General features: G+C 37.8%; 1 protein-coding gene across 3 annotated transcripts; it reads right to left on the bottom strand.

Annotated features, from left to right (window-relative positions):
* Positions 1-909: 909 nt before the first annotated feature.
* BDH2 (3-hydroxybutyrate dehydrogenase 2) lies at positions 910-15573 on the bottom strand. Of its 3 annotated transcripts, none has more exons than XM_026848168.1 (10): positions 15516-15573; positions 13453-13533; positions 11845-11923; positions 8682-8778; positions 8056-8164; positions 6809-6869; positions 6040-6153; positions 5447-5505; positions 4690-4782; positions 910-3961 (listed from the first exon to the last, which is right to left on the bottom strand). In XM_026848168.1, the coding sequence occupies exons 2-10, from the start codon at positions 13522-13524 to the stop codon at positions 3908-3910; spliced, it is 738 nt and encodes a 245-aa protein (XP_026703969.1). In that variant the 5' UTR covers positions 13525-13533; positions 15516-15573; the 3' UTR covers positions 910-3907. The 3 variants fall into 3 exon arrangements, with proteins under 3 accessions (XP_026703969.1, XP_026703971.1, XP_026703972.1); XM_026848170.1 differs by having other exon boundaries at positions 13453-13558; positions 15516-15554; XM_026848171.1 differs by having other exon boundaries at positions 13453-13528; positions 15516-15541.
* Positions 15574-16231: the final 658 nt, after the last annotated feature.

Here is a 16231-nt window from a genome sequence, read left to right as displayed (position 1 = left end):
GCTGGTGCCACAGCCCCTCCTGCGAAGCCACAGCGGCGCTGGGCCGGCGGCAAAACAAATCCTCAGTCCTGGAGCTTGGGAAGGCCGAAAGAGCTTCCCGGCTGCCTTCCCAGCTCTTGGCACTGCGCATAGGTCACTGCCGGTGAGGGGCGGCCATGATCTGAGCTGTCAAAGAGCTGTCAGCAGCGGACCGGCACTGAGACCACGGCATCCAGGGGGACGAGGCATGAGAAGGGAGTAGATTTTCGTGTCTCTCACAGCAAGCCCTCCGCTTCCCCTGTCGTTTCCTTGCAACCTGTACCCATTAAAAATGTCGCTGTGTACGCTGCCTTGCCCCTGGATGTGGGAGAAGAGATCTGGGGAAGCTACACACAACCCTCTTACTCAGGCTGCAGCACTGCAGCTGGGAGGTTGAGGTGCAAAGAAAGGGTTGGGAGCTCTTGCTGGTTCTGCTCTGGGTGCAGGCAGAATTGCATAAAAAACCCACCCAACCCAAAAACTTGCACAGTCGTGGTGTTCCCATCACGACCTTTTTACTTCTTAAAGAAGAATCAAGTGTGACTACCTCATCTGTAAGTGCACGAGACAGACCTCAATCTCATTCTGCAAACCGCACTGGGTGCATGTGAAAGCAGATTTAGATGCAACATGGCACTACTTTGCTCCTAGTAGCGTTACACAGAATTAAGCTGACTACAAATCTGAGCGAAAAAAGGTTTTTTTAAAATCAGATTAAATTTTCCAGAAGTCTCCTCCCCAAGAGAAAAGTTTGACCTAGAATCTGTAAAATCAAAAAACTCCTCTTTATAGTATCATTGATATAGGAAAAAAAAAAACCAGAATTACCCAGTTCCATTAAAAACAGACCAGGGAATTAAGAGATCACAAAAGCATTAAGCAGCATTCTCCTTTATTAATTCCAGCAAGTCTGAAAAAGCTCTAGACATTAGCACACATTTCAGAGTTCTAGCTGTCAAAGCACCCATTATAAGCATTGCTAATAAAGCAAGAGACAGAAATTTCCAATTATATTTTTTTCTTTTTCTGGTCCACCAGCTTCTCAGACTACCACGGAAAAATCCGTATCTCTGTGGTTTTAGTGCAATGTAAAAAGCAGATGATATCTTCTTTTCTTGCAGAAGAGCTTTGACAAAAACAATCATTTCTGAGTAGCATCTGTATATTATAATCACCAGTGAGCTTAGGAATGTTAACTAATAAAGTTCAGTGTGCAATAAGCATAATGAATTTTCCCTCAGATTCTTAAGTGTATTTTCAGAATACACAGTGCAAGTTTTCCATGTTCCTGCAGTGGGGTGTTTCTCTTTTGAAGGCAAGTCTTCTACACCTACTACAGAGGAAGGACTTTGCCCTTTGTGTTAAACACTGAAACAGTATCCTGCCAGCCTGAATTTAATGTTTGGATTTACATCAGTGAACAATGGTGGAGCCAATTTGCATAATTTTGGATTTCTGCCTCAACTTGATCCTGCTTGGCTGCCAGGGTCACTTACTGAAATAGGAGATACTCAAAACCCCATAAACAAACTACACAAGATCAGTATGCTCCAAACATGATTAAAGGTAAAAGTTAAACCTATAACAAGCCTGAGGAAGTCAACACACACAATACTTGCTCATTGATAATGGTTACATTTACTTACAATTTTAAAATAAGAAGCCTGATTTTAACTAGACATGTTTCATTATCTTTGAAATCAAGTAATTTATATTAATGCTTCAGCTATTATTGAAAAGTTTAAGCAATCATTTTAAAAATATGCCAGCTGTTGTTAGAGACACACAAAATATTGTGCATTTTTCCCTGTGCCTTCTGATTACTGATCATATTCAGTAGCATTTATTCTTTAATTTCTCCCCCCACATATATATATATATATATATATATGCATTTAATATATATGAATATATATGAAGTTACATACAGCTTCATTCACAAACTAGGAAAATGGAGCTGTGCGCAATTTAAGGTAACCATATTTATAGGCAGTCATCCTGTGTCATTCATGTCAATTTTAACAGTATGTTAGCAAACCCGTTAGTTTTGTAACTCAGGTTATTCATTGCCTTAGATCTATGGGTCAGGATCTATGTTTTCCATAGTGTGAAACTTTACGATCATAGGTTTCTGATTCATAAATCAAAGCTACCATGTGCTATCTCAATAAAAACTTCAACACAAACTTGTTGTAACAGTCCGTTTCAGAGAAACTTAGCTTCATGTTTTAGCATGAACTACTGTACTGGTATTTGAGAATCAAGCAATAGAATACAAAAGCCTAGCATCTAGCATATAGATTTGACAATATTTGTCCAATATTAGTACATCCTTTTTAAGAAGAATATACTGGCTCTATCCAGAGTGGTAAAATCCACTCCTTTTGCTTGTGTGTCAGAAATCAAGCATACTCATGAAGATCCACCTGTGTATTTACGAATACTTCTCCCGCATATACCCCCCTCCATGCCTACCAGAGCAATATCCTTGCATAGTACTTTCTGTACATGCTAGGAGGGGAAAAAACCCCCACTATAATAATGATACTTCCAAGACCATTTTAGGATTGATCTATACCATTAATGAAACAGTTCTGCTCTCTATTTCTTCCACTAGGACCTCTTTTGTACTAGTTAATGTCTTCCTTCTCTAACTGACTGTAAAACTACACACGATTCTCTCTGCTCTCTACATGCTACAAGCTTTAGTCCTAACCATTAGAGCAGGCTCCTCTCCATTTCTGCTTCATGAAGACAGCATCTTTGATAGGTGCTTAAAGAAGAAAAACCTCCCAAACTCCACAAAATAGCCAGTCCTACTGCTTCTAATGTAATCTGTTGCCCTGCCTTTTACACTACTGCTTTTTCAGACTCCAACAGCCTAACTTGCCCAGGATCTGGAAAATGGACATTTCAGTTGAACAAACCAGTTGTGGACGTACACTCTTTGCTGTACACGCAGGAAGTTTTATGTACCCATACACCATTTATCTACAATGTTTGACTGTCTTGAACTGTCCACTTTGGATCTGTAAGTATTGTCAAGGCCTGGGATGTTCTTTTCAACAATTCAGGCTGTTTTTCTACAGGTATTACAGTTCCAAAACATTTTGCTAATGATAGTAAAAAGCAGAATTTACACTGGAATTTGCAAAGCAGAATATGCTTTCAAGTACAATCTGCAACTAGCGTGTTCTCTAATATAGAAATATCTATTACCAGTAACAAAATTATTTGGATGTTCTAATCTTCAAATTTGCTATTATTTCTGCTTTCTTCTGTGTAAACCACACTTAGTTCAGGATCCATTTGGGTGTTTAGTAGTAGTTGCTGTTTTCTCTGGATAGTATGTCAATGCTAGTAGGAAATCTGTGGATGTTTAACTTCCAAATACTGCAGGATGGGGATGAAGGTAGTATTTAATTCCTTTCACTCAGATTTACTGAAAACACAACTCTGATTTTGTACCTTAAATAATATTCTTTGCCCTAGAATCACAGAATGGTTTGGGTTGGAAGGGACCTTAAAGATCATCTAATTCTAACCCCCCTGCCATGGGCAGGGACACCTTCCACTAGACCAGTCTGCTCTAGTCCCATCCAACCTGGCCCTCTGAAATCTTAAACACTGAATTACTATTCTTCCATGTTTTGGAGTTACCATAAACTAAAGACACATTAAATGTTTTATGCCAGTGTTCCATTATTTAGGGAAAAATGTATCAGTAAAATCAATCTAGAAAAGATTATATAGCAGTAAAAATGTACCAAATCTGTTTTGAAAGCCATGATGTGTGCGATTTACATCTCTGGAAGCTATCTTAACTGAGAAACATGATCCTCACTTCTTGCCTTTCATGGTATGAATTTCCATTTGCAGGTTGGGTCAATCACAAGCTCCATCCTCCATCAATGATTAGTTCATTACCAGTCATGTAGGCAGACTGAAATGACATAAAAAGTAGTAAGAATTTTAACAAATTTTTAATGGCTATTTATTAGAGGGGAAACACTTTGTCTTTAAACTCAAAAAACTTTTCTTTTTGTACAAACACTTTGTTTTGCAAAAATATCTGAATAAACAGAATATAAATAAACTTAGAAATGGAAGCCTTTCGGCTAACTCAGGGGAATGTAGCAAAAGCATTATTAGAGGCATTAAGATGAGACCACATCCTGAGAGTACAAATTCACATAAGCTAGACTTCAGATATCTTACCTGCAGGAATAATACCTCACACTGTGATGTTATTAGCTCTGTTCAGCTGTGCAGAATCTGACCAGGTCAGCCAATAATTATGTTGGGACCTAACTGAAAATTTAGATCATGCAGATAATGAGGCAAGCAACTAGCATTCTTGTCAGTACCGAAGCATACTGGAACATATTGGAAAACTGGAGTTCTCTCTACACATGGTTGAAAACCTTATTACCAGACTGGAAAAAGATAACAATAATCAATCACTGCTTAATCATTGCCTTAACAATCACTGCTAACATTCAGAGTACTTTTTGTACTGTAGGTTGCACTCAGTAAAAGATAGATTTTTAAATATTTGTAATAATCCAGCTCAAAGACAATATAAATCTTTCTAAAACAAATTCTTTCTATTGTGAAGCAGAAAAGTATCATGGGATTCTGTGACAGGAAATTTTACTGTGCCATACTTACTTCATCAGAGGCCAAGTATACAAAGAGGTGGGCTACTTCTTCAGCATTAGCCATTCTACCAGTCTTCTGTCTGGCTAGAAAGTCTTTCAATGCCTAAATATACAAGAGCATTTGGTATATCAAAAATAAAAAACCAAATATTTTAACCCAGTTAGTATGACATATACAAAGCAATACCGGAAACAGACCAGAAGTTATAACTTCCTTTAGTGCACTAAGTAGGGAATTTATGCTAGGAAAAGAAATTAGAATATTAACAGTAGTTGAAAAATAGTAGGAGACTGGACTTAAATCTCTGGTTCCAGAATAAAGCCAACATAAATCCTTCTTCCTTTGGAAGATAGTCCCATGCCCTCCAAAAGAGGGCTCTCAGTTATCTAGTCAGTATGGTTAAAGCATCTGAAATAATTTGGAAATGCATAGGCCAGAATGGCTGTTCTGTTATGGTTTTGCACTAGTTTGTGTCCATAGTAGAAAACATCTTCTATTTTTGCACCAGATACTGTAACCAATGGTTGCAAAAGCTTCCACAGATGACAGACTCTCTGCAATAGTATCCTTCTGAGGCATTTTAAGACTTATATCTGAGTACAAACTGACCAAACTATCAAAGGATACACTACTGTTATGTTATTGTTGGTACTCTGAAGTAGGAGACATTCTTGAATATAGAAAGAAGTGCTGCTATATATTTATTTTTTTAAAGGGAGTTAAACACATGTATGCACATGACCAAACTAATAGATTGCTTTCTCACCTGTTCTGGGTTAGGCTGGGCTTGGATTCTTTCCCATAAAGATGGTGTGTCAACAGTTCCTAAGCAAATTTTTTAATTCAATGTTAAAAATTAACTTCATCAACAATTGTGACAAAAAGAAAATGCAGCTCACTGGTTGTATTTGTATGTCTTAACAGTTACGTGTAACTTCATAATGTGATTCAGGAAAAAGACTGCAAACTGTCGACATAGCACAGGATTCTAAATTTCAATAGAAGGCATTTGAGAATTTGATTTAATACTTTTCAGGTGGTTAAATAATGGCTACCTGTTAGCTAGCCCTTGCCTGCTACTAACCTCCTAGACTATATCTTTGAAATAAACATTCAGATCCTGTGCAATGCATTTATAATGTCCATGTGCTGTGTTAATAGACTAAACATATAGTTTAACTACAAAAGTAATGACTTTTTATTTTAAATCTCAGGAATGTTTCAAGCATGTCCTGTTCTTTTAGATTGCTGGTAACTTTAGTTGCCACTTGCAAGTCTACTCTCTTGTTAATAATGTCAAACTAAATTGGACCTTCTAGCATCTGCTCCTAGTTTACAAAATAATGTAAGAATACTTACCAGGACATATGCAGTTGCACCTGATGCCTTCTTCAATGAAATCAGCAGCCACAGACTTTGTTAGACCAATAACTGCGGCCTTTGAAGTACTATACACACATCTGTTCACAACTCCTAACAGAAGGTCAGTGTGAAGGCAGCGTAGAAACATATTTAAAAAAAAAAGTTTAAAAAGAAGAGTCAAGTTTTTACGATATGCACCTGCTGCTGCACTCCTGCATTCCCTGTAGCACTGGTAGTATCTCCATAAGGGCTAGCAAAATAGAATGCTGATTGCCAGAATTCTGCTCAGGCATACAGGAGAGCAAAGTACATGATCTCTCTATAGTATAAGTTTGAGAAGTAGTCTAGAAACGTTAACAAAGCAAACAAAGATTTAGGAACAGCAGAGACCCATCTGTTAGTCACCATCAGGCTTCCTCAGGAAGTGTAGCTACAGTGCTTACATAACTAATTGCTTCATTGTTTCTCTGAAGAACATATGTAGCAAATATGACTGGAAGTAATTCCTTTGTAGTTAATACAAACTGGTAAAAGAGATGCTGCAAAATATTCAGGACAGCTTCAAGAGCTCAGAGGCAAGGATCTTAGTGTTTCTGCAACCTTCCATCTGTGTCCTTGTGTGTATGTATGCGTTGATGTATTCCCTTTTTTTAACTGCATCTCTCCACAGGATTGGCAATGTCCTCTAAATTTAAACTTATGCAAAACTTATATCGTATTCCCATAATTTAAAGATTTATATAAGAAACTGTAGCAAGCTACTGACCTTTAATACTGGATGCCACAGAAGACATGTTTATAATATTTCCAGATTTCTGTTTAAGCATCTGAAAAAGAATACTTATGTAATTCAAATGCAAATTATTTTGTCATCTGCAGGTCCCATAGCCCATAACAACCTGCAGAACAGCCTTGAATACAATTGATATGCAGGGTAACAAAGCTTAATTGGCAGGAACAGGCGCTTCCCTCTTTTTGATCTATTGACTCTTCAGTAAAAGATAGTAACATAGAATCTGAAATACTCACTAGGTTCTCCTAAGTTGTCTCAGAGGTGAAAACTATGACAGGAAAGGAATTTTTTTCTTGTTAGCCACCTCTGAAATCATTGCCCTCTTATCACTACAGGAAGTTACCCTACATAGACATCTATTCATACCATCTACCAATTCTGTAATTCACTGATCCCATTAAAACCCTTTTTCCATTGGAGAAGACTAACACAAAGCTATCTAGCATCTTTGAATTGTAGCTAAATTTCTTTAAGTTATAACCTTTTTAGTCATTCCAAAATTTGGGATGCCTACAGTTGTTATAAAGAACCTTTGAAAATGAGTATCACCTAAGAAAAAACCCCCACCAAATCCCAAAACAAACAAAAAGGACTGGAACAACACTGAAAAGAGTACTTGTCATCCAGTTATGGTCACAGCTTCCACATTTGGCCTCTGTATTTACAGGAATACAAACACCTTACTCAGTCCACAAGTTTCTGTAGTCCTAAAACCTAGTTATCATGTCAAACACAAGTATCCTCAAGCTGCTAGACTAATGGGATTGCTGTTCTGATATAACCAGCATGCTGGTGTCAGTGGCACTGAATTGCTGCACAAGATGGTTTCCTGAGTTCCATAAAATACATGTTAATATAAATTTATAAATATTTTGTAGCAGTGGTATTGTGCAGTTGTGTGCATAATACACTAGCATTGCATTGCAATGGCTCCCTCACTGCTCTACATTTGAAGATTTTTAGTGAGAAATTACATAGGGCAAACCCCCTGAGTTAATCCTCTCTACTATATCCTTTAGATAGACTCTCTACTTGAAAAATTACACAATACAAAGGATGTTTTAGAGTAGGATCACAATAACTTAAGGGCCTCCCCTATCCAAAGCTGTATACTTGCATGTTCGTCTCAAATTCTGTTGTCACAGAGGCAACAAGTTAGACCTCTCACACTTTAGAAACAATGCAGCAGAGATGATAAATCATGGGCAACCAAACCTTACCTTAGGAAGAAATGTCCTGATCATTAGATACATGCTGTGAACGTTGAGATTCATAGTGAAGTTCCAGTCTTGCTCCTCACACTCTAGAATGGTTCCATGATGGACAAACCTAGAATAAGTGCATGCAGTGAATTATGGTCTGTGGTTTACGTTTCCATAGCTTTTTATGCACATTTTTCCATTACTGTTTTGCAGTAGCTAACTCTTCCAACCTTGAAAAGGAGGGACAAGAGCTCTTTTGAAGAAAGCAAGCAACAGTGTATTCTGATGAGTATCAGGGAGCAAAGCAGACTCAATATGTGCTAAGAAATGCTTGGCAATAGGGAAATTAACATAAGTAAGTAGAGCATTAGCAGACCGTCAGCTTTGCTTACTGTTGTGTTAGGAGAGCCAAAGGTCACCCAGAGAGTGGGGAAAACATCACAAATTCCATAGCCATTTTATCTTGGCCTGGATAACATGGGTGTGCATAAAATGTTCAGTTTTGATTAAAACACATGAAAGTTTGTATTAAAGGTATAAAATGCATTAAAAAAAAAGAAATAAAATGTATTCAAGTAAAAGAAAGTGCTTCTGGAGAACAGGGAAAACTGGAGAAATAGTAGCATAAAATAGAAGGTGGTTACCCTGCAACATTACAGAGGACGTCAATCTTTTCAATCTCCTTGGCCAGATTTTCTATCTGCTCCTTTTTGGTGACATCCAGAACCCGTATTTGAATGCCTAGAAAACATATGGTATTTGCTTCACTGTATTTGGCTAAGGATCATCAGTTTGCTTTTCTGAAGTGCACATAAAATTCAAGTCAGTGGCTTCCCAGGAACAGTCTCCCCTCAGTAGTGCACCAAGACATGGAACCTCACTGCATGAGAGCTACAGTTAATCATCAAGTTAGTGCAATGGTTAAATTGGGACAGCAATGGAAAACATGTCATGCTATTTAAAAGTTTCAGAAGATAGTTAAAGAAAGATCAACTGATTTGATTGTCATACAGCATCACACAGGCAGATGAGCTAACGCAATTTACCATAAAAACATTTCCAATAAATTTGAATTCCATTATACTCTCAAACTGAATTATAGAACCTGTATAATCATAACAAGCCTTCATGCCCGTTATAATAGAATTACTTTGAACTAGTTGTCACACACACTCACAGTCACATTACATGCCATCCATCCATGTGTAGTTAAAGGTATTATGAATCAGCTTTATATCATTTAATTAATGAGGAAAAGTGATTTTGCATAAACCATTAACTTATATTACCTGGAATTATATTATAGCAATTATTTAATTGCAAAAAACCATGAGCATCATATTTGTAAACCTGTTTATAATCAAATCAAAGAAGGCTTAGAATCTTGTTGCTTTTCACTATAACTGTCTTATTTCAACCTCTGACACCTGTCACTGTCAGTGCTTAACAGCACTGCCTGCCTGTGCCATACCTTCAAGAAGGATGCTGATAACGAAAAAGTAATCCTTCTATTTTGTTCAGAAAAGTTATCTCTGAAAGACTGAGACACAATTTCTGCAGAACAGGGACAGGCGTAACTCTTCCAACCACTTTTGACAGAATCAGCACCTCTAACAGAACTGCTTTAGGGCCAACCACTGCAATGCCATCACCAGGACAAAAGTGAAAAGAACAAGGTAAAAGAACTATACTTCCAGATGAGCTGTAATATGATAGGATATAATCTATGTGTTATTTTACCTCATTTTACTTAAGTAGCTGCCAGCAGTCTAACACAACTAGCTTCCCTCACCCACGTCAAGGCTGAATCCTTACTATGGAATAGGCATACTTCATGATACACTTTGCCTGCACCATCACTCCATACTGTGTCTAAAGACTGAGCCGTGCCCTCTTCTCCAATACATGAACTTTACATTCAAAGGAAACCTGGATAAGTGGAAATGGAGCCAGGGTACACTCCAGTAATTCCCTTAGTACATACAATTAGGCTCCCTAGGTGCTAAGACGTGCTGCTGATCACTTTTCCCACAGCCTGGTCATAACATATCCTGCATCTAGGATGCAGAACACACCTGTGCCCCAAAACATAGGATTTTTTACAATTTAGTCATGTACAACTAGTGACACAGAGTCTAAAATATGTCTACAACTACCTATTGAGAAACTCTAGATGAAACGGAGCCAGACTTCTCAGAGGCTCACAGTGGAAGGATGAAAGGCAACATAAAGAAGCTGGAACATGGGAAAGTTTAACTGAATAAGGTGTGGTTTGTTTTTGTGGGTGTTGGTGGGGGATTTTTTGCGGTTTGTTTGGGGTTTTTTGTTTTACCACAAGGGCAGTTGCACTGAAACAGGGGCCTACAGAGGCTGAGGAAATTCCATCCCTGGAGATGTTCAGAACCTGACTCAACACAGCCCTGAGCAACCTCTGTAACCAGAGCCACTCTGAGCAGCAGGCAGGGCTAAATGGCCTTTAGAGGTCTCATCCAGCATGCATGATTCTATGAAATACTCTAAAACTGTCTGTAAAGCATCTAAGTGATGTCAAAATTATGGGAAAATTTGATTTGGAATGGATAAAAACCTGTTTCTTTTGAAGCCAAACTGCGAAGTCCATGAACAGGCTTTATATGCCTTAGTTAAATGATACAGACACTTTTGAAGAGATTTGTATAATAAAGATGTAATTAGACTACAGGCTGGTGATTAACATCAGCACTGGAATTACCTCTCCTGGATAAAATTCAAAGATGATAATGTGCCAAGCCTTCATGAATTATGGCTTAACTAATCACATGTCAAAAGGATAGAAATGGCTTTAAGTATATGGGAAATTACCTCTTTACTTGTGAACACACTAGCAGAGGGGAAAGAAATGCACATTTTAAAGTGTAACACACTTTCCCAAACATCCTCAGAACAAACCTGGAAAGTCCTAAAGCTCCTAAAGAATTACAAAAGGGATTGCTTGTGGATCGTGTGCTCAGTAGAGACTGATATTCACTCTAAAAGCTGTGCCAGAGAAAAGCATTTTTGTGTATTTAACTGTCACCCTGTAATAGGACTTAATTAAATCCACTTCCTTCTATCAAATTAAGTTGGAAGCATTTTCAGTTGTAAAATGTATATCCAAGTCTTATTTCAAGACTGAATAAGTAATTTTTTAATATAACGTCCACACTTGTGTCACGATTAAGATCCACAGCTATGCAAAACCTACTCCCTGAAGTGTGTTCCTGTGATATCAGTAGGAAAGGAACCTTCAGACCTGAGAATTTGTACAAACACAGGCTTATCTAGTGTTGGTGGAATTAGTTTCTGAAGACATACAAATTCTACTAGACAGGTATCCTTTCAATGCATTCTTTAGGAAGTATGTACCATAGAAATGCAAGACACAATCTTATTTTTTGTATAACTGGATGTTACTTCTTATGATCAGAGCAAAGCATTCCATGCCTTTTAGAGTGATATGCTTGACAGTTAGCCTAATGATCTCAAAAGGTAACTGAAACGGGTGCCATTCTGGGAAGCAGAAATCAACTGCTTCTGTGACACAAGAAATTCAAAGTTATTCCACATGCCTGGAATAATACTCTGATATGCCGGTGTTGCAGTATTTCACATGCTACATCTCTAACATTCCATACCACAGAACAAAGCTATGTTGATGTCTAAAGAATTAGTTTGGATATTTTGTTTTTTTCCAGCCTTTTGAAGTTTGCCCTATCCTCAAATTATATTTCAGCCAGTCTATAACAAAACTTGCAAAAGCTGAACTGATGCCTGCTGAAGGTCATTTACCTGGATATTTCTCCAGTTCTTGCAGCTTAGACTTGTTGATGTCTGTAGCAATGACTTTGGCTCCTTCTTTAGCAAAAGCCTGAAGAACACAAGTAAGAGAAGCAGTTTATATTTAGATATTCCAGATCTTAGCAGAAAAAAAAAAAAATCTGTTTTCTTCTCATTTCTTTTTGGCTTGAAATAAAAGTTGGCTGAAGGCAGCTGAGCTCTCACTTTTCATTCTGGGCATGCCAGCGAGTAATGGACATCAATTACCACACATCCTGGGGACAACTAAGTAACTGTACATGATATAAGACAAATTTATGAACATTTCCTTAAAGTAATCTGTAAATAAAGGTTAAGAACAGTAACCAGGCTAAGACAACTGGTATTATTATTGCCCTTATTAGTTGCATATGGACTAGCAAGCATGTTACAAACATGTAGGGCCAGAATTGTCTGTACTGTTGGATTTAAATGAAGTTATGGGATCTGACAGGTAAAGGCACACATAGAAAAGGAATGGCAATATGTAAATTTATTAAAAACCTTTGCCTCCAAATCATTGAACTAGAGCAACATTTTCGTTGATACTTAACCAGAAATACTATTGCGTTCCCCTCAAAACCCGCTTTCTCTGCATTGTGCTTACTCATAGATCAACAACTTTTCTAGCAAAGTAACCTCTCTGTCAAAAGTATTCTGACATCTCAGACTGTAGTCCCTAATCTTCAAAATAAGTGTCTCACGTGCAGCTTAAGAGAATAGAGGCATTAAACATGCCAGCCTTCCTTGGCTTGGTCGGGTGTTTACTAAGAGAAATCAGCATGAAAATTTACCTGCTCCTTGGACTAGGTGTTTAATTCAAGTGCCATGATCAGCAGTCTCCTGCGTTAACTGCATGCATGAGAAATTAACCAGTTAGGCAAAAATCCTACTTATAGGAGCTTTTCCTGGCTTGAAGATTACATCATGGAGATACTGAGATAACACTACTGGTTTCTCTATCTGCTATGGAAGAAGGAAATAGCAGGGGAAGAGCTGGTCAAAAGGAATTGAAAAGTAACCAGAAAGTTAATGTATATATTGAATTCTGTTTAACAGTAATTAAATAAAATTTGTGAAGGATTTCTCACAGTTGCTCATTGTGAACAATGTTGTAGCTGTGCTGTTAGTATCACATAGACTTGGTTATGTCAACTTTTAATATGAATAAATATCTTCGTTTTACTGTAGGGGATCTTTGCAGTATCCAGCTATATAACAGGAAATACTCCCTCTATCCTCCTTATCTTCTCCCTGAACAAAGCAGCAGGGATATTGGATTAAAGGTACAGACAGTACCAACCATATATTGTTAGAAAAGCAGTTGCAGCCATTCTCAAATCTTACTCTTATCCTTGCTCAACATCACCACTCAGAACTGAAGACTTCCAGAAATTCGAACAGCACAAAGCATGCATGATACAGGATAGTGACTGTATTATTCCCTGAATTTTTTGGTGGGTAGTTCTGATTTCACGTATGGTTTATTAATTCGAGAACTCCTTTGGTGCAAGTGTCATGGGATGAGCTATCATTAGAGACCTAGCTTCGGTAAAGGAGAACAAACATTTTACAACTTACTATAGCAGCTGCTCGTCCAATCCCCTGTGCTGCTGCAGACAGCAGGATGATCTTCCCATCAAGCCGACCCATGCCGCTGGCCTGTGCAGTCAGAAGATGTAACAATCTTTAACAGAAAGACAAGCCAACAACACTCTCTGGGAATAAGATGCAAATGCATTCCAAAATTAATGAATCCAGACATGATTCAGAGCACCTCTATCATCCAATCCCATCACAGATTGTCCTGTTTGGCTGCAGCATGACCCTGAGTCATGCAAGGTTCTGAGAGGGGGACTGCTTCAACTTTTCTTTTTCATAAGTATGGACCTCAAAACAATCAAAAGGCATTTGAGCTCAAAAGCCAAGCTTTATTATAACAGAAACCAGACCTTATTTTTCCTTTAACAGAAAAAAAAAAAATCAAGAAGAAACAGAAGTACAGTATCTTGTAATCTAGTGCTTCCACTATCCGTTGTGTTTTTGAAAGCAAATCTTTCTTGTACCCCTCTGAAGCTACAAACTCATCAACTTTCTAGATTGCAATAAATTTCACACAATACTCTAGCCTTGGTGTCTGCTCTGAATTGTTAGAATCTTCTAGCACAGCAGATTGGCAGCTCCAACAAGGCAGGAGGGTGGGGACAGGAATGACTTGCTGTCCTGTCTCTCCCCTCTTGCTCTCAGGGAACTAAAGAGTGTGCTTGGGGCAAGCAGTAGCGAACCTCTAGGAGGTTCCAGTGTGTAGCAGCCAAAAGGCAAAACACAGCCCTCTCCTCTTCTGCCAAGCACCCTTTCTAATGCTGCATTACGTTTAAAGAAATATAGCATGTAAAATTGCAGGCAAACAAGTAAAAGCAAACGCTATCCTCTCATTCCTCTGGATTTTTTGTTATTTAAGGAGTCAACTACTTAATAGGATGTTTTGCAGAACTGCCTAAAAAGCAAGGTCACTGTGTCAGAGTGCTATATCTGGTGTTTGTTAACTGGGCTCCAAATAAGCAAGACTTTGTGTACCTTTATAATCCACAGAGAAAAATTTGTTTCTGTAGCTATGAATGTAGAAAAGATGCCCCAAGAACCTGAAGTCTTTAAATATATACGTCAATCCATCATAATGAGTACTTCACTGAGAAGATGAAGATGCCATAACGTCCCCTAGGATAGCAGCCAGTGCTATCTAGAGATACTCAAATCCATGTTGTGATTCAGATTACTGAGGCAAATTTAGTGTCCTACATCTTAAACCAGATTATTCAGTATCTCTGGTTTTGACCAGAAATTCTGTTTTCTCAGCAGCTTTTCCTGACAAATTGCAGCAAAACTGATGCTTCCCTAAAGGTTATGGATTCAACAAATTAAGACTTCTTCTGAAGCAGTTTAACTGAAAAATTATTTATATTCTAACATAAAAAACATTATATCTTTTGATTTAAAGGCAAACTGAGTTCCAGATTATGTTTCAAGACACTGAAATTAGGCTTTCCTCCCATAACTGGGACACACATATGAAGAAACCAAGCCCCAAAACCCAGTCTCCTAAGCAAACAGTAACTGAGATGCACCTTTCTAATTCACGGAAACCTTAAAATCTCTTTTTAGGTTGGCTGGTAAAAAGACATGCCTTTAGATGCCTCTGATGGTAGGCTATATAAGGTTATATGAGATTGTGCCTATCTTAGCATAACTTTTTTGCTTTGACAGGTGAAAAATACCAAGTTAACCAAGCAAAATGAGATTACACAGGTTGCACTATAATGTACCAAGCTTTCCAAAATGCAACTCCTTAAACACAAAATTCTGGGAAAGGTTCTATTAATTGTATCAAGTCCCGAGTATCTCAACAAGAGGTTCAAAGTGCTCCCTCAAGGCAGAGGAAGATTGCTCTTATTCTTTGTTGTCATACATCTTTTCAGTGGAAAAATAAACCCTGATCTGTTCAAGTATTTCCCCAAATCACCGTAATACTCTGGAACCAAAATGCACTATAAATAAATTTTTCAATCTAATAATGAGTTTTTATGAACCTTTGCAACATCAGTTATATGAAGCATTTAAAAATAAATATTAAAATAGTTACTCACCAAGAGATCTCAAACAGCTTGTTGTATTTACTGACCTTTGCACAAAAGGAAGTTTTATACTTTTTTGCTGTGCTTGTTGGGATTTGTAGTCTAACTGGTATGTTTCGGTAGATGAACGTAGTTTCCTGCTGAAACATTGAGATGCTGCCATCTAGTGAAACTCAAGATTTTAAAAGTGTGATTTTTTTTCTCCTGCACAGGAAAAGACGAAACAGAATTGCCAACAATTAGCCGTCCATTCTCCCTAAGAAATTCAAGAGATTAGCAGGATTCCCACCAAAAAAGGCCACAGCCATGTTTTTCCCGAGCAATCTCTCTGTAGCAATATAAGCTATCGAATTCCAAACTAGGACAATACTTGCATGATTAATTTTGTTCTTGGGTTTTTTGTTAAACTGGTGATTTACCAACTTTTCTTTTTGTATCTAGTGGTTTAATTTACATTTAAGGCAGAGTTAATATCAGACAGGAAAAATTCTAGGGCAAACTAATTTAGTCATAAGCTCACATCAGACATAAAGCTACTCTGATAGTATCCTTAAAGAGTTTGGAGTCCTGCCTGAACTTCAGTTGGGCACATTTTCCACAGAAAAGCCATTTCTGTGGGTAAACTGGGACACACATACACAAAGTTCAGGAATATTATAGCTTGCCTAAGGCTTTATAAATCAGCTGCCCAGGAAACAAAATCTTTAATGACTAGGTTTTCCAAAAGC

The sequence above is a fragment of the Athene cunicularia genome (genome assembly GCF_003259725.1).
Source record: "Athene cunicularia isolate RWA chromosome 4 unlocalized genomic scaffold, athCun1 chr4_part2, whole genome shotgun sequence".
Taxonomy (NCBI): Eukaryota; Metazoa; Chordata; class Aves; order Strigiformes; family Strigidae; genus Athene; species Athene cunicularia.
The sequence above is the reverse complement of the archived record's forward strand: the minus strand, read 5'-3'. Positions and strand labels throughout refer to the sequence as shown.